The sequence below is a fragment of the Aristolochia californica genome, unplaced genomic scaffold (assembly GCF_029961685.1).
Source record: "Aristolochia californica isolate CCGP_79_NKW_82.1479 unplaced genomic scaffold, dmAriCali1.0.hap1 SCAF_7, whole genome shotgun sequence".
Classification (NCBI taxonomy): domain Eukaryota; kingdom Viridiplantae; phylum Streptophyta; class Magnoliopsida; order Piperales; family Aristolochiaceae; genus Aristolochia; species Aristolochia californica.
Window position 1 is genome coordinate 7,034,982 of NW_027182268.1, and position 20,676 is coordinate 7,055,657.

General features: G+C 38.2%; 4 protein-coding genes across 6 annotated transcripts; 2 read left to right on the forward strand and 2 right to left on the reverse strand.

Moving 5' to 3' along the window:
- Positions 1 to 2,019: 2,019 nt before the first annotated feature.
- Positions 2,020 to 3,763, reverse strand: LOC137937865 (uncharacterized). The gene is made up of 4 exons (XM_068783051.1): positions 3,175 to 3,763; positions 3,030 to 3,086; positions 2,789 to 2,884; positions 2,020 to 2,512 (listed from the first exon to the last, which is right to left on the reverse strand). The coding sequence occupies exons 1-4, from the start codon at positions 3,748 to 3,750 to the stop codon at positions 2,255 to 2,257; spliced, it is 987 nt and encodes a 328-aa protein (XP_068639152.1). The 5' UTR covers positions 3,751 to 3,763; the 3' UTR covers positions 2,020 to 2,254.
- A 1,716-nt stretch (positions 3,764 to 5,479) lies between these two features.
- Positions 5,480 to 10,668, forward strand: LOC137936335 (aspartic proteinase-like protein 1). Its single transcript, XM_068780927.1, has 10 exons — positions 5,480 to 6,136; positions 7,849 to 7,984; positions 8,191 to 8,432; positions 8,528 to 8,755; positions 8,859 to 8,997; positions 9,087 to 9,157; positions 9,243 to 9,342; positions 9,930 to 9,993; positions 10,089 to 10,160; positions 10,252 to 10,668. The coding sequence occupies exons 1-10, from the start codon at positions 5,853 to 5,855 to the stop codon at positions 10,482 to 10,484; spliced, it is 1,569 nt and encodes a 522-aa protein (XP_068637028.1). The 5' UTR covers positions 5,480 to 5,852; the 3' UTR covers positions 10,485 to 10,668.
- A 4,715-nt stretch (positions 10,669 to 15,383) lies between these two features.
- Positions 15,384 to 17,321, forward strand: LOC137936718 (heavy metal-associated isoprenylated plant protein 23-like). Of its 2 annotated transcripts, XR_011109563.1 has the most exons (3): positions 15,384 to 16,212; positions 16,313 to 16,772; positions 16,930 to 17,321. XR_011109563.1 is itself a non-coding variant. In XM_068781566.1 (2 exons), the coding sequence occupies exons 1-2, from the start codon at positions 16,056 to 16,058 to the stop codon at positions 16,609 to 16,611; spliced, it is 456 nt and encodes a 151-aa protein (XP_068637667.1). In that variant the 5' UTR covers positions 15,384 to 16,055; the 3' UTR covers positions 16,612 to 16,787. The 2 variants fall into 2 exon arrangements, 1 of the variants encoding a protein (XP_068637667.1); XM_068781566.1 differs by lacking the exon at positions 16,930 to 17,321 and having other exon boundaries at positions 16,313 to 16,787.
- On the reverse strand, positions 16,391 to 19,994 carry LOC137936717 (photosynthetic NDH subunit of lumenal location 4, chloroplastic-like). Of its 2 annotated transcripts, XM_068781565.1 has the most exons (6): positions 19,577 to 19,994; positions 18,654 to 18,746; positions 18,386 to 18,446; positions 18,235 to 18,303; positions 17,958 to 18,069; positions 16,391 to 16,537 (listed from the first exon to the last, which is right to left on the reverse strand). In XM_068781565.1, exons 1-5 carry the CDS (start codon positions 19,928 to 19,930, stop codon positions 18,002 to 18,004), a joined length of 645 nt encoding a protein of 214 aa, XP_068637666.1. In that variant the 5' UTR covers positions 19,931 to 19,994; the 3' UTR covers positions 16,391 to 16,537; positions 17,958 to 18,001. The 2 variants fall into 2 exon arrangements, with proteins under 2 accessions (XP_068637666.1, XP_068637665.1); XM_068781564.1 differs by lacking the exon at positions 16,391 to 16,537 and having other exon boundaries at positions 17,701 to 18,069.
- Positions 19,995 to 20,676: the final 682 nt, after the last annotated feature.

The following is a 20,676-nucleotide window of genomic DNA, read 5'->3' on the forward strand; positions in this document are numbered from 1 at the left end:
CCAGTGAAGACCCTAAAAATTTTATTCATAATTATTCAATATTTAACAACATTCATATTTTCTTAAAAATATTAAATCACTCCGATTTTCAAAATTTAAGTTAAATTTAATAAAATATTTTAAAAAATATATTATATTTTTTAGTAGGTGTCCACTTATGATTGCTTAAAATTAGTCAAGATTTCGAGATTTACTGTACTAAGTACTAGTATCACATACCCAAATATGTTACATTTATATAATATCATTGATATTGTAAAGTATGTTACATTTATATAATATCATTGATATCATTTATTTATATGTATTAAATGAAAAAAAATCTTCCATTAGGGTGATCACAACAAAGATACAAAGAGAGCTTAGAGTTTAAGGGTATTTATGTAACTTCAATTAACTATTTTTTCAAGAACATTGATATTACAAAGCATGGTCAAAATACATATTCCACTTAAGTGACAAAAAAAGACACAACAAAGATAAAAATCAGAGAGCAATTAGAATTTGACAGAAGGGTATTTAAGTAACTTCGAACAGCATTTGTTCAAGACAAAAATCAGAGACAGCAAAAATAATGTTACTTTTTTTCACGTGGGGACAGTTGACAAGAGTGGTTAAGTTGAAAACAAAAGGAAAAAGCCACAGATCGCGGCTTCGAATCTCCTCTCGAAGCAACATCGGACATGGCCACTGCGATGCGTCGTGGTTTCTAAATTTGTTACTAAATTAGTGAAAAGTAAATCCGACAATTGATACGTCACCTCCATGCATGCGGTGAAATCTGCCCACGGCTGCCTGCGCGCATGGTTTTTTTAACATTTTTTATCTGTTCTCGAGATATCGCGTCTTTGGACCGTTTAAATGATTCTTCGGAGTTCTTAGGTTTGTTATTTAATAATATATGAAAGTTTTATAGTTTGTGTAAATTTATGATATATTTATCTTTTAAATATATTAAATATATTATTAATGTTATTTAAAAATTTCTCAGTTACATAAAAGAATAAACCATGAGCAAACACGAAGATGAATCAAAGATTTTAAGGAAAAATTTGAGAATTTGAAGACATTTTTTTTACATTAATTTCACAGGACGGCTTCAGGTTTTCAAATATCCACCCAAATCAACCCAACCCGACCCATGTCATCTCCTCTCCCGACATGCAAACACCACGAATCACAGGAGCAAAATGTCACGAGAAAGTGATATTCATCTCGTATGAACTCTCGTATGTAACACGTAGCGCGTACGCTGTGTCAATCGGGTCAACAACGAATTCTGACGGGACACTGACGCGCCTCGTCCAAAAAGGTCTCGCTGTTACGCTGACGCGCCCCACAGTGAAGAAAGAAAAAACGGAGTCAAAAGAGAACGGAAAACATGCCACGTGGTAAGAACGTGGCTTTGTTTTACTGGCTAGACAAGAAAGTGGGGCCGCTGGTGACTTAACTCTTTTGAAAAAGCTGGGACAGGGAGCACATGGATCTTGGGCATCACTTTTCAAAACGTGTCAGAAGGCCATGATTTCCTCCCGCTATTGCACCGTTTCCATCATGTGATGTTTCGTATTACGCTTCTGGGTCTTTCCCCTTCCGGTTCCAATTCCAACCGGGTAAAGAATTTATTGGACCGACCCAACTGACCCAATCCAAGTAGGTTTCTCGAGGATGACAATGGTGGGCATCTAAGTATCACGTAACTAAAAATCTGATACGTATCAACCGATAAAGATGACTTCTCAGCCATATCGGGCCAAAAAATTGGAAAATTTCTGATGACCCCAGGAAGTTCAGCCAATGGGAACTTGGTTTCCAAGGTCGTCCACATAAAGATTCATATGGATAATCTAAGGAGCATTATAAAGGTTTGGACCTTCTGCTCTAACTATAGTCTGATATCCGAGATTCCCAACAGTCCAGTAACGCAAATTGAAGGTAAATTAAGTAAGAATCGCAACAGATCAAGGCAGAAACAGGGCTTTAATTCGGTTACGAATCATACCTGGACGTATAGGATGTCTTCATGTGAAAGATCTGTCCTCTCGACAAGAAAGGTTGACAATGTGGAAAAATTAGTGAAAGATCCGTTTTTCTTCTCACCTCTATTCTAATTGACTGAAATCAAGAAATCGACAGAAGCTTTGGTACTTGGTGGAAGAAAGGAACTTCTCCTTTTTCTTGCATTTGATGGTTGGAACTCGAAATCTAGATCAGCTGTTCAATTTCAAATATTACCTCCAAAGATATTTCTCCTTTACTCTGGGCAGATCTCCTCAAAGACGGGCAATCGTCGTCGGCGAGAGGGGCCATAGAGTTTAAACAGTTCTTCAACAAATGGGTGGTCCACTGACAAGGCAATCTCCTCAGGGTCCAGCTTCTGCACAAAGTGCTGAGCTGCAGTGCGGCTTTCTACCTTCTCTATCAATTTGTTCAGTTGATTTTCGTCCGATTTGATGACTGGGGTGCTTCGTCTCTTCTTTGCTTCATCAGATTTTTTCAGCAGCCTCAAAGTCTGAAAAAAGAAAAGGTGTTGATCACACATGAGTATACGACCCGAGCAACGAAGATTTACACCACCAATCTCTTAATCTTTTATTACACTACCAATCCCTTCATCTATATGGGGCCATTGATTCCATTTACATGGCCAGAGAGCGCGCTCCATCATTAACGAGTTGAACTGACCATTTCATCATTAATGATTCACACGGCTCAGAAGTCAGAAGAAAACAAAAAGGATAGTGAAACCTTTTAGTCTGTCTACTCGTGTGGAGATTTGAAGGCTTACCAAACTCTGAGATGGCATTGAGGTGGTCTCGGACGAGGCGTTTGCATTGCGAAGGCCTACTGATGGTAAGCTGCGACTGTCCAATTTGGCAGACTCCTATTATGGTATGCACCATGAACGGCAATCAGATATGCAGATTAACGATCTAACTGATAGTACAAAAAGAGTACAGGCAATCAAATATCCGAAAACCGCAATGTAAGAATCAAAATCCTGTGACTGCGATCCTATTTTCCTTTACCTCCGCCTTGAACTTATTCTGACGTGTCGATCGCAGTTCCTCTTTTCCGTGTGCAAACTGAGAATCGACATCCAACAGAATTAGCAATTCAATATTTGTGTGAACAGTATAAAGTACGATTTGGGAAACGAGAGGAGAGGGGTACCAGGCATTTTGAATCATAGGGGCACGTGCCTAAGTCCTCCCACGAGCGACAGACCTCTGTCTTGTAAGAAGTGTGGTTTTTGAGGGAGAAACTGCTTAATTCCGACGGTGATGGCCGCGAGCGAGCGGCACCTATCGGCCCGTCCACCAGAATTCCGTCCATTACAAGGACGTCCTCTTCGGACGTCTCCACCGATAACTTGTACATCGGTGGCGATCTTGACGGAGGAGTGACACGGTTTTCGATCGGCGAAAGCGGCGAGGAAATGGAAGCCAGCGACGGAACGCGACGGAAGTCGCGTATAGGTCCAGATTCCGCGGCGGAGGCGAACCTGTCGTGAGAGAAGCGGAGGTGTGCCTGGTCCACGCCGAGAATGTCCAAGGAGGGGGGAGACTTCACGCACGCATTGAACGCGGGAGTGAGGAAGGCACTCGCCGAGGGAAGGGGGTACCGGCGTCTGGTGATGAATAAACTGTTCGGTGACCTACACTTAGGGCTGTTACTGTTGCCGCCGCTGCTACTGCTGCTGCTTCCGATCGTTCGGTCCGAGCCGTTGCTGTTATTGAGGTAGTACATCACCAATACGACGTTGAACTCCCTGGCCGTACACCCGCGTGTTTAATGTCTATTAGAAGACGAGAAGATGCACAGCAATGGAAATCTTGATCGGATGGTAATGTATTTTCTTGAAAGCAAGCGTCCAGATCATAGCCGCTCAATTCAGATCCAAATTCAAGTTCAATTCGTTTAAGCAATCCATTCAAGAAATCAGAAGTGAGAACAAGAAGGATGCGCATCGACAACTCTAAACCTCAGTCACAACATTCAAAAAGATTTGTAGATGACAAATAGAAAGGGAGCGAGAACTCATAATCACCTCTGAATACCAGTCTTCCTAATCCACAATACCAAACCTCCGTTCTTCTCCAACGATCTTCCTCACGGGACTTCGACGACGATCTGCAAGAGATGAAATTCTTCTTTCGCCGGACATGAAGATCGCCCGCGGTCTCCCTCTATCGCTTAGACGAGAAGCTAGCTTTCAAGTTTTCCCTCTGTTTGTCTCCCGGGTATACGAGAACGAAAAGCTTCGACTGGCCGAGCAAGGGCGGTTAATTTACGGATTAACGCCCTTCGTCGTATGGACGATCTACGGCTAAGATCTGGGTAGGTGGGTTTTTCGTAATGTTGATCATTCTAATTAGGGCATATCGGGAAAAATGTTACGAAATATCATTCTCGTAAATTCCCGCCAAATTCTGAAATCATGGACAACAGATGCGCTTTTCTCGTAGTTTCTGAGTCTGATGAAACTACCCTTCGTTTAACAGAATATTACGGGGAAAAAAAGGAAAGAGAGCTGGGCTGGATCGTGGATTTTTTTGGGCGGTAAACCTTTACGCTGTCTGTTACGGAAACCCGTTTTATTTTGGCCAATCACTGTTCAATAAAAGCTCGGTCCCACATTGGTCAAATAAGATGGTCAAATTACGCATTGAATAATTTTAAGGTCCTATTTCATAAGTCAATATACCAACCAATAGGAAAAAAAAAATCTGATAGTACTTGGGATTTTTCGGTACATGAAACATATTCGTTCTCGTAATGAATTTGAAAAGCTGGCCTGTTCCGGGATCCTACCTGATGCTGTCACATATCACTGCTCTTTGTGAGCTAATGGACGATGGGCTCTGCATTTACGACGAAATGGTGAGGTTCCAAACTGAGCTTTAAGCTCGATGGAAATGGCGAAACATTGAGTTAGACTCGATTCCAATTTTAGGTTCGAAGAAAATGATGAAATATGGAGTTAAGCTCAATTCTAATTTTAGACTTGAAGCTAAACTTGAACTGGAGCAAAATAGTGAAACATTGAATTAGGTTTAATTCAAATTTTAGACTCGAGGCTCAACTGAACTCGAGTTGCTCCATATTTACCTCAAAATGGTGAAGCAAGGAGTCAAGCTCAATTCCAATCTTAGGCTTAAGGTTAAACTTGAGTTTGAACTGCTCTGTATTTACCACGAAATGGTGAAATATTGAGTTAAACTTGATTCCAATTTTAGGCTCCAGGTTGAGCTCGAGTTTGAGCTACTTCGTATTTACCATGAAATGGTGAAAGATAGAGTTAGGTTTAATTCCAATTTTAGGTTGAAGGTTGAACTCGATCTGCTCTGCAGTTACCATGAAACGGTGAAACATTGAGTTAAGTTCAAGTTCAAAGTATTCAGCTCAATCCAAGTCTGAACGTATATAAGTTCGAGTTTGGCTTGACTCGATACTCCAGGTTACACATGCCGAAATGAGTTGCGCAGTGTGCACGTTAGCATCCCACGACAGCCTTACCTCGGAAGAGAACTTCGAAAATCATCAAAATTCTCTTTATCTCTGCTTTTCTGCTGTCCCTTTTTGCTCTTTTTGCACTCAGGACGAGTGAATCACCTCGGAGAACGCTGTTTCAGCTGAAACCGAGCGCCAAAAACCCTAGATCTCGTTGCCAAGCTCAATAGAGGCCCTAGATTTCTCTGTCTTCACCTTCGTGTTTCACTAAGTTCTTACTGAATGCTTGCTGATTCACTCTTATACGAGGCTCGGGAGTTCAAGATCGGTGTACCATTATCATCTTATTTCTGGCGTTTCCGCTCTTGAAGACCTAGATTCATAGTATTCGAGCTGAGATGGCGACTGCTCATCTCGTTTCGGTTATAGTTATGTGTTTCCTGGTCGATGTATCGCACTCTCTCAAAATTTCTTCTAACCTGATTCATCGGTTCTCCGACGAAGCGAAGGTGAGGCATGATGAGGTTTCTGTCCATTGGCCTAGGCTTAGGACTGTGGAGTATTACAGGATGCTTCTTAGGGGGGATTTGCAGCGGCAGAGTATGAAGCTTCAAGCTCGGTATCCGTCTTTATTTCCTTCTGAAGGAAGCGAGACTTTTTTCCCCGGGAATGACATGGGATGGTAGTTTTCTATCTTTGGTCAGCTACATTTGGATCGATATGTGTTCTGGCTTCTTCTGCTCTTTCCTTCTTTCCTTTGGTGGGAATTGGCTAAATGTGCATGCTCGCTCCTGAATGTCGTTAGTTCCGCCTGTTTGTGGTTTAACTGTTGACTTTGAATTATAGGCATGTTGGATTTGAGGTTTTTGAACATTTCTGGTACTCTTTTTGTCAATGTGCATGATACGTCCATCTGCGAGCAACGATGAAATGTGTCAAGGAAGATTTTGGTGTGTTGATGGCAATTCCCATTCAGCATTGGTGGGCAGACTGCTCTACCGGTTTGGAGTGATTCAATGGATGGTGTTGTTCGCTTCGGCATGCTCCCTAATGACAATCGAGAACCTTTGGAACCTTACTTCGAGCATTTTCATGTTAAAATTTTATGTTTTTGTGTTGGGATAATTCTGGTTCTCCATAAGGTGTGTAAGCGGAATGGAGTGCTGTCTTTCAAAATGTTTGTGTTGGGCATGCATGATCAGTCGCCATGGGCAAACCTGAGGGAGCGTATTTACCCTGTTTGATGCCACTGATATATGGTCTGTCTGTCCACTGCGTCAGCATATGCTTTCTTTTTTTTAAAAAAAAAAAATTTGCCTGCTCAGACACCAAAGTTAAAAGTTTGTTGAATTTGAAAAGGCCTAAATAAGTTTATGCTAGAAACAAGTTTATTCTGTTTCTAGAAATCAAAATTGCAGTTTGCACCATGATGTTGTAATTAGTGATGATGCAATACTGAAAAGCATTAGCTTGTGTTTCAAGCATCCGAATCATACTTGGCCAATTCTGAAGTTTATTCCAACTGGTAATTAACTCTACTGAAGTTAGTTATATATTAATGGATTCTCATTATGATTCAGTCTTTCTGCATTCCTGGTTAACACTCCATTGAGCTTCACTAAAAGTGGCTTCAATCCTTTCGAGAAATTATCTATTAACAGAAAGGGAATGTTAACAAACTTAAGTCAGTTTGTTTGGCTAGTTTTTCTGTCTAGCATCTATATGATGTACGCTTTCTGGGTTACTTCTCACTTGATAGGTTGTCAGTACCATAATCATTACAATTAGTACTGAGGATTGTCTGTTTCTGTGATTTTTTTTCCTGCAAACACTGGGTTTGTGACCTTTAGAATGAAAAAACTTGTACAGTCATTTTCAGATAAAAAGAAAAATCTTATACTGTACTGATCCTTATCCTGTCAGAGATCAGTGGTGGGAGCTTGTGAGTGTTGATTCATATGTGCTGGTGATGATATGCTACATTATGCCTCACCACTACATTATGTGGTGTTGATTCATACTGTACAGTCATTTTCCCACATCAGTTGTTATTTTTTCTTAGTATGTTATTGCAATGGAATATGTTGTAAACATCTCATTTTCTGCTGTCCTTTCCTGTCATACTCTTTAATAATATCGGTTGCATTTAAAATCAACATGGCTTAGTGAGGAGGAATGGCTTTCTTATGTGTTTCTAGGAACTTGATTGACCAGTCTGTGATGGTAATTATGAGTTTGCATTATATTCTTAATTATTACTACCTTACATTTGAAGTTGTCTGCAATGTTATGATAGATTTTTACTGGTATATCTTCTATGTCTTCACAAAAAAATGTAGAAAACTGTGTGTGCTTTGCTGATTATCTGAGGTTCCTTGATTTGCAATTTAACAGGTTGCATTACACTTGGGTTGATATAGGAACTCCAAATGTTTCATTTTTTGTTGCATTGGATACTGGAAGTGATCTGTCCTGGGTTCCATGTGATTGTGAGGAATGTGCTCCATTGTCTGATCGCTATTACAATATGGTACTGCTCTTCTATGTCAGCCTACATCTTTTTCTCCTACATTGTTGCTTGACACACTTTGAAATGGATTTCTGCACATTTATTTGTCTCTATGGACTTGTCCAGTTGTGAGCTGGTACTGCTAAGACTTGTTAACAGGTTTAGCGCTTATTTCCAATGATTGATTGGCAGGTGCTCCCTCGTATACGGAGCATCTAATTCTGCAGGATAGAGATCTTGGTGTGTATAGCCCATCCAAATCAAGCACTAGCAAGCAACTTTCCTGCAGCCACCAGCTGTGTGAGTTGGGGCCAAACTGCAAAAGTTCAAAGCAGCCTTGCCCTTACCGTATAGATTATGCCACTCAGAATACTTCAACATCTGGATTATTGGTTGAGGATGTACTACATTTAGCTTCCAGTAGTGTCCAATCATCTGCCTCTATAGTGAAGACTCCAGTTATTATAGGGTATACTCTATTAGATCTTATTGTTTTATCCGGTGGTCAATGTATTGGTTTAATGATTTTATCCATCAACGGGTCATTTATGCTCTTGAGTGCAGCTGTGGACAGAAGCAAACTGGTGGTTATCTAAGTGGAAGTGCACCTGATGGTCTGCTTGGTCTGGGTTTTGGAGACATTTCTGTTCCAAGTTTCCTTGCAAAGGCAGGACTTGTTCGAGATTCTTTCTCATTGTGCTTCAAAGAAGATGCATCTGGAAGGATTGTCTTTGGGGATCAAGGCTTATCTAAACAACAGTCTACACCATTCTTGACTGTGGAAGGAAAATAGTAAGCTTTCAATGTTTGATTTTTCAATTCAGGAGTATTTGTTGGTGGGGAAATAATTCAAGATAATTTTGAAATCTTTATAACAATTGTGGGCTTGGTGCAGCCTCACATATATTGTTGGACTAGAGAATGTTTGTATTGGATCTGTATGTCAGAAGCAAAAGAACTCCAGAGTGCTGGTTGATAGTGGTTCCTCATTCACCCATCTACCCAATGATGTTTATGACAAAGTAACTAAGGAGGTAATCATCTAGTGACCTACATGATCTTAAAAAGCAATCTCCATTATTATGATGGTCATTGATTTTAAGGAGCTTGTTTTAAATGTTAGTTTGACAAGCAAATGAATACTTCGAAGATAAGCTATGAAGATTCAACATGGGACTTCTGTTATAATATCAGGTATTGCCTATGTCTTTTTCTTTAATCCTAAAATTTTTTATCCATTCCTTTTCCTTCTACTGATAGTTGTCACGCCTGGAAACAGTTCACTGGATTTGGCTCAAGTTCCTACCTTGAGTCTATCGTTTGTGGGGAACAACAGCTTTATTGTCCAAAACCCTTTCTTGCCGTTGTATTTGATTGAGGTACAGATGGTTGTCATGGTATTAAGCTTATTAGCTTTCTCTAACCTGCAAAAGGAGCAGCCATATCATGATTATTTCTGTATCACAACCATTCATAACCAGATGATGCTAGCCATACATATACATCAAAGATATTGTGTATTTTGGATTTTCAGGATTTTGGTTCTATTAAGAAACGTGCAGATATTTCCACTTCAGATTGTTTTATGGTGTAGATTGTTCCTCAGGAGTTCAAATTGTTTCTAGTGCCAATCTCAGTTGTGGCATCTTAACTGCGTTCTATTATTTTTGTTCCATAATCTTTCCAAGCTACTGTGCATAAGTTCAAAAGCATCTTTTGAGTTTTAGAAATAGGGATGTATTGATAAGTGAGATGAGTCACAGCTTGGGAAAGTATTTTCTACAGCTTATGCAAATCTTCTTAGCAAGACTCCAGAATATTTAAATGGTTTTGGAAAGTGCTAATGACACATGAAGCTCAGTGAAGCCTCCTCCCATTTTCTCTAATATTTAACCGAGACTATAGTTTTGATGTTCCTGCCGTTGGTTATTGACATGTTTATGTGCTCATATTCTTGATTCTGAAGGGGCAGTCAGATGTGTTGTGTTTAGGTTTTCAACCAACTGAAGATGATATTGGTACCATTGGGCGTGAGTTCACTTACCCTCATTGAATCAAGTAAACATTCCATATATTACACTTGTTGTTTCCCTAATCCGTGGTACTTTGAAATTTCCTAATGCAGAAGACTTTATGTTGGGCTATCGTATGGTCTTTGACCGAGAGAACTTGAAACTGGGCTGGTCACGTTCAAATTGTAAGTGTGCTCTTTCTGTTTCCCACTAATAATAATTGCTGACAACTAAATGTGTCTCTTAACGACTGCCATCTTTGCTGTGGGTTTGTAGGTCATGATTCCAGTGGTAGTTCCAGAGTACCCCTGACACCCCCCACACATGATAGGCCTGAGAATCCGCTGCCTACGAGCGAGCAACAGAATTCTCCTGGGGGTCATGCAATTTCTCCAGCAGTCGCAAGTAGGACTCCAGCTAATCCTTCAGCAGCCGTGTCCATATTTGCTTCTGTACAGTTTTGGTTTCAGACTTTGTTGCAGCTATATCTAGTATTACTCTTGATCTAGTTGGGATGATATAGTTTTTCCCACATCTCCAACTACATCCACGGTGTACATCCGAATCCACCTTTTTTCTAGTGACAGACCCATTTATCCAATGTATTTTTTGAGGTCATTGGATAGATTATCCAGTTGCGTAGGACGAGATTTCCCTGTGTTTTTCTCCTCAATTAGCTCTCCACTTTTCCTCTTTCCTTCTGTCATTTTTCTTTAGTTTTATACATGATACAGTTACCAGTTTGTTGAATCGAACTATTTAACTTCTTTGGTTTTGTCAGCTCCTGCCTGTTGGATTATGATATTCAGTGATGGGGATTAAGATAATCCAAGTAGCAAAACCTAAGGGCCTTTATGTAACCAATCCATTTCTCCAGACAAGAAGCTACATTCGTTTCCAGGTTGATATAAGGACAACCAAGGTTATCTTCCTGATGCCTTGTCCGTCTCTGTTGTGTCTGGCACCTGGGCAGTCTTCATTTATTTTAGTAGTTAGATTTTGACAATCTAGCCTGATTAGTTGGATATCTCACGTTAAGATTAAACTAGTGATTTTTATGTGGCAATCACTGATGGGACAGTACGATTGATTTGCCACTCCATTTTCTATTTGCAGTGATTTACCAAGTTGAAGTGGTGAGGTTTGGTCTAACCTCTTCGTTGCATTGGTGTCTAACTCGAGTGGTTTGATTCAGGCTCGGTCACTAGGGACAAATCGAGTCAGATTTATTCGAGTTAATCTGAATTAAACTCATGATGGGCTGATTTCGGTTGAGTAAATCTTGTTGGTTAAGTTTTAGCCTAAATTGAGCTGCCTCGTAAAAACTGAGTCTAACTCGATTGATCTGCTAGTTGAATCCATGGCTAGAATACCTCAGATGAACGATGAAAAGTTAAAGGTAGGATTCACCCCTACAGCAGGTCCCTCGGATCAAGTTCTGGGCACTGTAAAACTGACCCAATTTGGATACACTAATAAAAGCTGAGTGAAGTTCCTTATCCGGGTTAACTCAGTCTTGTTCCAAGGCACGTTTCCATAGATGCTTTGCTTTCTCCCACTGACCTTCACTTTATACTCCCCTACTATAGCTGCATGTGCGTTTGGTAGGACGTCTCTCTCGAAGCCTAGTCCCTGAGGTCACTGTGTTTGGGGTTTTGCCCTTGTAAAGGGCAGTTATTCCACTCACAGTAGGGTGGCAATAGTCATGGCAGAACCCCAAAGCTGTTCTCAACTCTCAACAAGGAGCGGTTTCTGCTACTTTTCTTTCCTCTAATTTTTTAAAAAAAGCCAGCTTTCTGTCTTCACAAACCCAGTTGACCTTTTACAAAAAGCTCTCCTAAGCAAACAAAAGTTTTCTCCTTCAAGACAAGAAAAAAACAAAGGGCCAGTGGACATCACAGTGCCCCATTTACTCAGCTTTTGTGAGAAGGAGATGGAGCCTTTTCTATCTCCTTTTGGTGCATCAACCCCATCTTGTTAAACTCATGATTTAGGAATGGGAGATGATATCATTGTACCTATCTTTAGATGATTGGATGTGCTAGTTCAAGGGAGTTATATAAGTAAGAAAACCCTAATTGAATCTGTCATTAGGATAATTTCGGACTCATGTGGATATCGATAGAAAGGCCGAATTATATTAAATTCTTTTCTCCTAAAAAAAAGAAAATGAAAATTTGATCATTATTATTTCAAAAATAGTTAGTAAAAAAAGAATTTGATCATTATTTTATTTTTATTAATTATTTTTTGTAATAATAATGGTTAAGTTTTCATTTTTTTATTTTTTTTATTTTTTTTAGGGCTTCCGAACAAACCCTCAAGGTACTAGTTCAAGAAAAGGGAGATATATAAATAAGAAAACCCTAATTGAATCTGTCATTCTGATAATTCGGACTCTGGTGGATATCAATGCAAAGGCCGAACCTTATTAAATTCCTTTCTCCTCGCCTTTTACCTTTTCTAATCTTTTTCACCTTTGTGATGGCTTTACTTTTGCACAATTAACCTTTTTCGCCTCCTCTAGGATTCAATATACAATAATCAATACACCAAAAAATCCTAAACCCTAAACCCTTACCCAATATCAAACCCTAAACAGTTTTTTTTTTCCTTCTAAATCTTTCTTCAATTCATGATTCATGGGAAACATTCCCTTTCTGGTTAGGTGCCATTGAACCTGAAAATATTATAGTAATAGTCTCGGTGGCAGATGCCATCACCATTTGATTTGAAAACTCGTTCTCAATAATTGATGCAAGGTGCCAATGGAAGTAGCCCAAGTTGGAAGGGAAGCTTCCAACTGTGGTTGATGTGTCCTTCATTTGGCTCTGGTGAAGTGTGTGGCAGATTTGTAGAAAATAAGTAGAGAAGGAGAGAAGAAGAAGTTGCTTTAAACTTGTTAATGAAGAATGTTATAGTCCATAGATTGCTTGTCTCTTGTACAAGTTTAAAATCAAAATCTCTTTAGGTTTTATTTGTCAGAGCTAGGTGGTTCCGGTCCACCTGGGTTAGATACTCGGTTTTCTGTACTTAACAGACCGGTCTTTTGGGTTATATTGGTTAGGCGTTTAACATGGTACTTAACAGACTGATCTTTTTGAATCGAAAAGATAGTATCGGACAGATTGGAATGGATATTCGAGTAAAATTACTACCGATCGGATGATCATATAAAAGAAAAAATACTTAGAAAAGTATTCTTAATCTAGTGGGAATTAAAATAATCTAAAAGCCACAAAGTAAAAATTTTAATATAGTAAAGTTGCATGCATAATTGCATCTGAAGGAACCTTCATGGCTTCCTTCGTGCAGGGATGGAGGACTCGGTACCCACCTGCTTTCTCCTGTCGATGAGAAAAGAAACCAGAATGGGATTTCAGTAAACAAATCAAAGACATAAAAACATCAGATCATAAGAAACGATTTCTTTTTCTTTTCTTTACTTGCGATTCTGTTACAGAACTGGCTAAAGAAACACAATCTGTGGGAACTCAACAGGAAGAAGGACAGATAACATTTCGGCGTCGTCTCTGTCTCTGCGTTCTGCAACAAGAAAAAATATATATCTCCGCGTTTACAACTAATCCATGAGAATGATTTCAGACTCCCCAAGTTGAGATTTTCTTTATCCACTCGAACTGTCTGAAGAGTGGGACGACGATAAGATAGGCTAAAAGGATCATATGTGAGGTGAGGTGTTTTACTTTAAAGATTTTTAATTTTTAATTTTAGATTATTTTAAAAAATAAAAAAAGGGAGGTGAAATGTCACTCAAAGTGAATAAGTCACATTTGAATTTGGTAATAAACTTACATCTAAGTAGTATTTTTATGAGCTTTTGAGTTAAAATAGTTTTATCGACAAGATAAGAAGATCAAATTAGTATCATTTGTCGTATAGTCGTATAGTCGATATGTTGTATCCGCATGTTTTTTCATGAGTTAAACTTGGTTTAGACATACGATTAACTACGTAAATCGGTTATCAGTGGAACAGATAAAGGGTATTTTATTATTCATTTATCTATTTATTCTTCGACAAAAAAAAATATAAATATATAAATGAGTAGATACAAGTTTTATAAATAAAAATAAAAATACCTAAATTATTTAAAAATACTTTAAATCATAAAATATTCAATAAAATTAAAAATAGATGATTTTTTATTTAAAACTATTATTTTTAACCATATTAAAGTAAATTATAATTAGTAAATAATCTTATTTGAATCTTTTAATGGGTAATAAGTATTATTCTTGGTTTGTATATATTACAATTAATCAATAGAATTACTCATAATTGGCAACATGGGTCTCTTAGATAAATTCCATAGTAAAAGCCATTAAAAATGAAGAAATCAACTCCTCATGCTACTTAACCTTAAAATATACTTAAACCGATAGAAAATCTTTCACCTTGCTTTCTTTGAACCCGAAAATTGGAAAGAGACTTCTTGAAGATTTTTTAGACGCGTTTTAAAATAAGAGAAAATTAGAGTTATTTAATTATCTTAGTTTTATATTACGTAAATATTCACAAATAATAGTGTAATATGGCCTACCCTATGGGAGAAGAAAATTTTGAAGTCGGAATTTTATTATCAAAACACTATGTATAGGGTCTATTCAACCTTTATATCGACAAAAAAAAAACATTAGGTTATAGTGTGAATCAAAACGTCGGGATCTATGATTAATACAGATAAATTTGATCAATTTGATCAATTTTTGATTGATTTACAACAAAAAAAATATTTTACTTAATTTATTTCATTGACTCAACAACATATATGAATTAGTGAGATTGATTAAGTGTCATGTTAAGATATATTCATATGTGAATATACCAGGGTCGAAGTTTGATCCAATACGAAGAACCATTTGGTACAAAATATAAAACGGCTATTTAAGCCGTCAGATCATGATCAATGAATATCTCAATTATGACTACTTCAATCCTTTATCTTAGGATAAACAGATAAGAGAGGAGTCTCTCACACGGAAAAATGTGTATAAAAACATCTAAAAATTTTAAGCTTGAAAGTGCTTTTAAAATAATCCACTTCCACCACCTCTTAGCCATCTATGAAAGGGGCCAAATAGCTTCCCGTGTTCTTCTCTTTAACAAGCCCTTTCTGCCACCGCCCAAACACCCTTCCCTTCCCCAAAATCAGACCCAAAGGAACCCAGCTTTTAACAGCTTGCAATTTGATCAGAATTTTCTAAGTCACAGTGGAGGCCTAAACCAACCCCAACGTGGCAATGGCTGATGACATCCAAATCCAGCAAAGACTTCTCTGTGATTTTTTGTTTTCTTTTTTAGCATGGACCACTCGGTTGGCTGCTTCCCCCTGCTTTTCTGTTCCTTTTCGGCTCGTTTGAATTCACAGTTTCCGCCAGGTTTCTTCCACTAGAAGGCTTTCGGCTTGCTACTCTTAACATTTTTTTTGGTCATGGATTCCAATCACCCAAGTTTAGGCGCCAGAAGAGAGTTTTTTGGAGTTTAGACGGCTTTTTTCACTTGCTTTCCTTCAGTAATGGGGAAATGTTTCTTTATTTCTTTATCTCTTTATTTTTTTTGGTTTCTGGGTATGGGTTGTTTTCAGAGGTCTATATAAGAAGACCTCTGCTGCAAGGTAAGGGAAGTGCAGCAGAGCCTTGAGGGAAAGGTATCAGAGGAAAGAACCTTCGAGCAAGACCCTTAGTTGAATCATTCTCAGTTGCCCCTCTTTTCTGAAACCAGCTCTCGTTGTTGTTTGTCTTCTCCTTCTGTCAGCCTCTTGTTTGTAAGAGTTCTTCTAGTTGTCACCTTCATCTTCCTGTCCATCAAGACCAAAATATTTCTCTACTTTTTCTTCAACAGACATCAAAATCAGACAATCTTTCACCCACCCATTTTCTGAAAATCCATCTGATGTCCCTACCTGTGAGATTTCTTTGATAACCCAGAAAATTCAGCTGCTTATTGGACTTTTTTTCAGAGATTTTTTAGAAGTTTGAGTGAGAGTAGTCTGTCTCCTTGTTCTGAGCTCGGTTTTTTTTTTTCTAATAAGAAATTGTCTCCGAAGATAAGAAATAATGGGGGTGGCGGGTACCTTGGAATATTTCTCTGAGTTACTGAGCAATGGCCACAAGTACAAGAAGAAGAAGCTGTTGAACACAGTAGAGCTCAAAGTAAGGATGGACTGTGATGGCTGTGAGCTTAAAGTCAAGAAAGCTCTTTCATCTCTCAGTGGTTAGCAAACTCACCTTTCTCAACTTCTCTTTATTGGGTTCTTTGTTTTCTGCAATTATATTTTCTTTATCGCCTCTAAATTTGTTCTGGCGCTCTGCAGGAGTCAAATCCGTGGAGATAAACAGGAAACAACAGAAGGTGACTGTAACTGGTTATGTGGACGAAAAGAAGGTCCTGAAGAAGGCCAAATCGACTGGTAAAAAGGCTGAGATTTGGCCTTATGTTCCTTACAACGTGGTGGCTCATCCTTACACAGCACAAAGTTATGACAAGAGAGCTCCTCCTGGTTATGTCAGGAATGTCGAAGCCATTACAGTATCTCACTCTGTAAACAAACAAGAAGAGCAGTACACGACCATGTTCAGTGATGAAAACCCAAATGCCTGTTCCATCATGTAGACCGATGTATCATCTCCATGGCAGCTACATAGATGGAAGAGAAGAGAAAAGCTTATGTTTTTATTTTACTTTTTGTTCTTTTTACCTTTTGCTCATGTAAAATTCTCTTGTAGTTTTGGAAGAGATTTTCAGAGTTGCAGCCTTGTAGATTTTAGTAAGAGGTACTCTGTTCCTTATTTTCTTTGCTTATAATCTTCTAATGGGAAAAGTAAACTCTTTGCAAAAATTTTATGGGAGTTGAGGGATTGAAGAAAACCAGTACATCTACTGTAATTGTCATCTGGATGGGTGATTTTGCGGATTTCTGCTTTGATTCAGGTTTCCTAGGTATCTCTACTGTGACGCCTGTGACTCCCGTGAGGCCCATGTGTAGCACTACAGATCTGTACGTGATGAAAAATCCAAAGTAGGAGGAGAGCAAGGATTGCCTTCAGGCCAGTGGAGAGGTACATGCTAGACAGGCCTGTCGAGAGCAACACCTGGGAGACAAACAGTCCTTGAAAATGGATTTCGGTGGCGTTTTCCTGTCCGTTTATGTAAATTTTCCCTAAAGAGAAGATAGATAAAGTGGGAAAATGCTCTGTTTCCTCGCTCAGAAACAGAGCTTCCAGTCACCATCTTCAGGGGTTTAATATATTTTCTGTTTCTAGTTGAATTCTTTTGGTACAGTTTCTGATGTACTTTCCACTGCACAATGAAACCCTTTCCTCACGGGAACTAACAAAAGGGTTTACTAGAAGTTCTATTTCTGTTCCGAGTTTTCTTCCTCTTCTTCCTTTTTGTTTTCTTTCCTGCTCTTCTTCTTCCCTTACAAGTCCTTCAAATCAACTCTTTTTCTCATGCATATCTTAGTAGGAAATAATCTTCAATAATCACGGATCAACAGTTTTAAGATTTGTTATCCATTAGTCTTCCTTGACAGGCTCATGAAGATCTTATGTGAGGATGCAGGTGACACCTGCTATAGTAACTTAATATGAGAACAAACAGTTGAAATGAGGAATCACTAGGTTTTTTAACATTACATGTGTTAAGTTGTGGAACATAATTAACGTTTTACGCTAAAAATCATCAGTTACGGTTGAGAGAGGTTAGAGAAAAACACTAAAAATTGTGTATGATTTCTCTTGTAAACTATTTTATCTTCATAATGAATTACTACGATGATGTAAGACTGGATGTAGTCTCAGCTCTTCGTGCCTGCATGTCATAATATACATTGACAACTGGATTTGGCCACCAGTCTTTGCTGCTTAGTTTCAGAAATTTATGCTCTAGGGGTTTCCCACCTCAAATCTCCATCACCTAAGCCTTTTGAATTCATATGGAACCAGAAAGAGACTTACTCCTGAGATCATAATTGAAGGTTCTGTGCAAATTCTGCTGATCTTCACTTGTAAAGTCCAACAAAATAAATATCATAGAGAAGAGTTGCATTAGCCGGGATGTTGCAATCACCTGCAAGAAAAAAACTCAAAAGAATTAGTCCTGGGTTCTCGTGACTGTCATGAGCCTTATTTTGTACCTTGATTAACCCAAACGCGATTGCCTTTCATCCACTAAAAGAATGGAGGTTCCAGAGAAATATAATTAAGTAGGAGAAGATTTTTGGAGCATCATCACCTCGAAAGCATCCTGCTGGTTCAGGCCCATAAGCTAACTCCGGAGGTATGCGAAGTTTACGTTTTCCACCTGTACAAGATCAGGAAGTGAAAATCAATCAAGTAAAATTATGAAAGTTACAGGAAAATGCAGGTCTTAAAAGGAATTATACCTACAACCATTGGGGGTACCCCACCACCACCAAAAATTCCCTGATCCAATCCTTTTATAACCTGTATACACAAATACGCTATATTTGACAGAAGAAAATGAAGCCCTGTGATATTACAGGAAAAGAAACATTAAAAAGAACAAAAAACAAACAGGGGCTATGATAGGAGTGGCATCTGAAACATCATATTAATGAGATGAAGACTAATGGATCCACTTAACAGAAAATGAGATCATGAATTTCATTTGACAATTTAACATGCCAATACCTTCCCAACACCTATTCGCATAGTAAGCGGCCGTGCACGTTTGTAGCTGCTGTCAAAGACAGTTCCATCAGCAAACCTGGCAGTATAGTGGATCTGCAAATATAGTGAAAACTATGAATATGAGCTAGCAGGTAGAACATACCAATACGAGCAGCCAGTAACTTTCATTTATCATGAAAAATGGAAGACTTTCAGAAGAAACAAGGAATCAACATTGGGCTCTTGCGCTAGAATCTCAATTAACAAGAGAAAAACCACAGAGATTCTGATAGTCAATCTAAAACTTATCAGTGGTTTCTCTCATTTTCTTTTTGTGGTATCACCAATGTGAACACAATTTGAAGGTAAATGGTTAAGCATGCTTAATTTCTCTTCTGTTTTTTAAGTAAATAATGTCGACCAACACAGCATTCAAGTTTACTTTTTTGGGGGTTCAACTTCTGTTCATCATAGATATAGACTAAGTTAATATCTTTGCAGTTATTTATAAATTTGTCTGTGGAGTAGGGGCACTCTCCCAAACCATGTAAGCCATTGAGTCTGAATTGTTCTACTTCCTGCTTACTTAGCTTTAGAATAATAACTTCAGAAAAGGTTCACTGCATAGACAAATGACCATGATGGGTACCTTGAATCCCTCACTAGATGCCTCAAGTTATCCTCTGTTCTCTAAAAGTTTAAGCCAAACCTATTGACACAGTATTTTATCCTCAGTATTTAAAAAAAAAAATCGGAAGCTTAAGCTGTGGAATTCAATTCTATAGCATTTTATAGTTGCAAAGAAAGTTAACACTGGAATCCCCTCAAACCAAAATGAAGAAGCAGCTAATCGGCCCTGTTATGGAAGCGGTAGCAGCTAACAAAAAGTTAGTTTTTTTAAAAAAAAAAAAAAAAAAAGCAAAACAGTGGCAAAGGGTACCAACATTGATAAGTTCTCCAAACGGTGCTTCGGCTCCACTTCCCACCGAAATGTCACAGTAACCAAGACCTGATTTTACAAAGTTTAAGTCGCACAGAGGCTCCCCTACGGTGGCGTAGTACTCAATTCTGGTGGCGTTGGCATCAAGAGGAGTGAATACCACCAAAGATGCAGCCAGAAGTCCAATACCCGAATCAAGAATCCGTCTTCTGGTAGAACCGTTCGATTTGAGAGCAAACCGCGAGTCCCGTGTGGAGGAGGAGGAAGAAGATGAGAAGACTTTTGGGTTACATGAGTTGCATTTGAAAATGGGAACGAGGTGGCGGAGTTTCTGAGGCGGAGCTACTGAAAGAGCCATCTCTCCTCTCTGTTGTTCTATCTCTGCTTCTATCTTCTCCTATCTGTATTTTGTGGGCGGAGAGTGTTCTCATAGTAGCAGCAAATAGGCTGGCGGGAGTGAAAGGGGTTCGGCTCAACCGTGCATTCCAGTAAATCCCTGATCAGGCTGATCATCTTGCTGTTGAACCAAATTGAAGGGTATTAACAGATCACTTGAGACTCGATCATATGGAGATGAAGAAAAAATCCAATCGGGTTTTATAACTTAAAATAATTAAAAATATTTAAAAAAAATCAGTACAGGAAGTTTAATTAATGGATCAAATCCAATAAAAAGAAGAAGAAGAAGATCTAATTTTTGCCAAAGCCTCAACTTTTCTAGTAATTGTGGAATTCCAGTTCGGTTATCCAAGAATTGAAATGGAAGTCCATAAAGCGAGTTAAAATAAGAAAAATGAATTCACTTTATTAAAATTAACATAAATAATTAAAATTTTAATCTAAAATTCATGTATTCATAAATATTTCCCATCAATTAACTAAATTATTATATTAATTTTTTTTAAAATTATTTAAATAATAACAATAGTTAATAAGTTACTATAAAATATTCAATAATATGCTGACATAATAAATATTTATTAATTTAATAAATAAGTAAAATTCAAATTCAAATGTTTTAATTATTTAAAATACTAAGTTAAATTAATTAAATGCATTGCTTTTAAATATACATACATTTCACTTTATTTAAATTATATATCA

Excerpts from the sequence above, each read along its gene's own strand:
- LOC137937865 (XM_068783051.1), bottom strand. The coding sequence starts at position 3,750 with ATGTACTACCTCAATAACAGCAACGGCTCGGACCGAACGATCGGAAGC. Across the intron at positions 2,885-3,029 it reads AGAATAAGTTCAAGGCGGAG|GAGTCTGCCAAATTGGACAG; the intron begins GTAAAGGAAAAT and ends ATACCATAATAG. Across the intron at positions 2,513-2,788 it reads CAATGCCATCTCAGAGTTTG|ACTTTGAGGCTGCTGAAAAA; the intron begins GTAAGCCTTCAA and ends TTCTTTTTTCAG.
- LOC137936335 (XM_068780927.1), top strand. The coding sequence starts at position 5,853 with ATGGCGACTGCTCATCTCGTTTCGGTTATAGTTATGTGTTTCCTGGTC. Across the intron at positions 6,137-7,848 it reads CCCGGGAATGACATGGGATG|GTTGCATTACACTTGGGTTG; the intron begins GTAGTTTTCTAT and ends GCAATTTAACAG. Across the intron at positions 8,998-9,086 it reads ATGACAAAGTAACTAAGGAG|TTTGACAAGCAAATGAATAC; the intron begins GTAATCATCTAG and ends TTTAAATGTTAG.
- LOC137936718 (XM_068781566.1), top strand. The coding sequence starts at position 16,056 with ATGGGGGTGGCGGGTACCTTGGAATATTTCTCTGAGTTACTGAGCAAT. Across the intron at positions 16,213-16,312 it reads AGCTCTTTCATCTCTCAGTG|GAGTCAAATCCGTGGAGATA; the intron begins GTTAGCAAACTC and ends GGCGCTCTGCAG.
- LOC137936717 (XM_068781565.1), bottom strand. The coding sequence starts at position 19,930 with ATGGCTCTTTCAGTAGCTCCGCCTCAGAAACTCCGCCACCTCGTTCCC. Across the intron at positions 18,747-19,576 it reads CGTTTGGAGAACTTATCAAT|ATCCACTATACTGCCAGGTT; the intron begins GTTGGTACCCTT and ends CTATATTTGCAG. Across the intron at positions 18,070-18,234 it reads ACCAGCAGGATGCTTTCGAG|GTGATTGCAACATCCCGGCT; the intron begins GTGATGATGCTC and ends TTTTTCTTGCAG.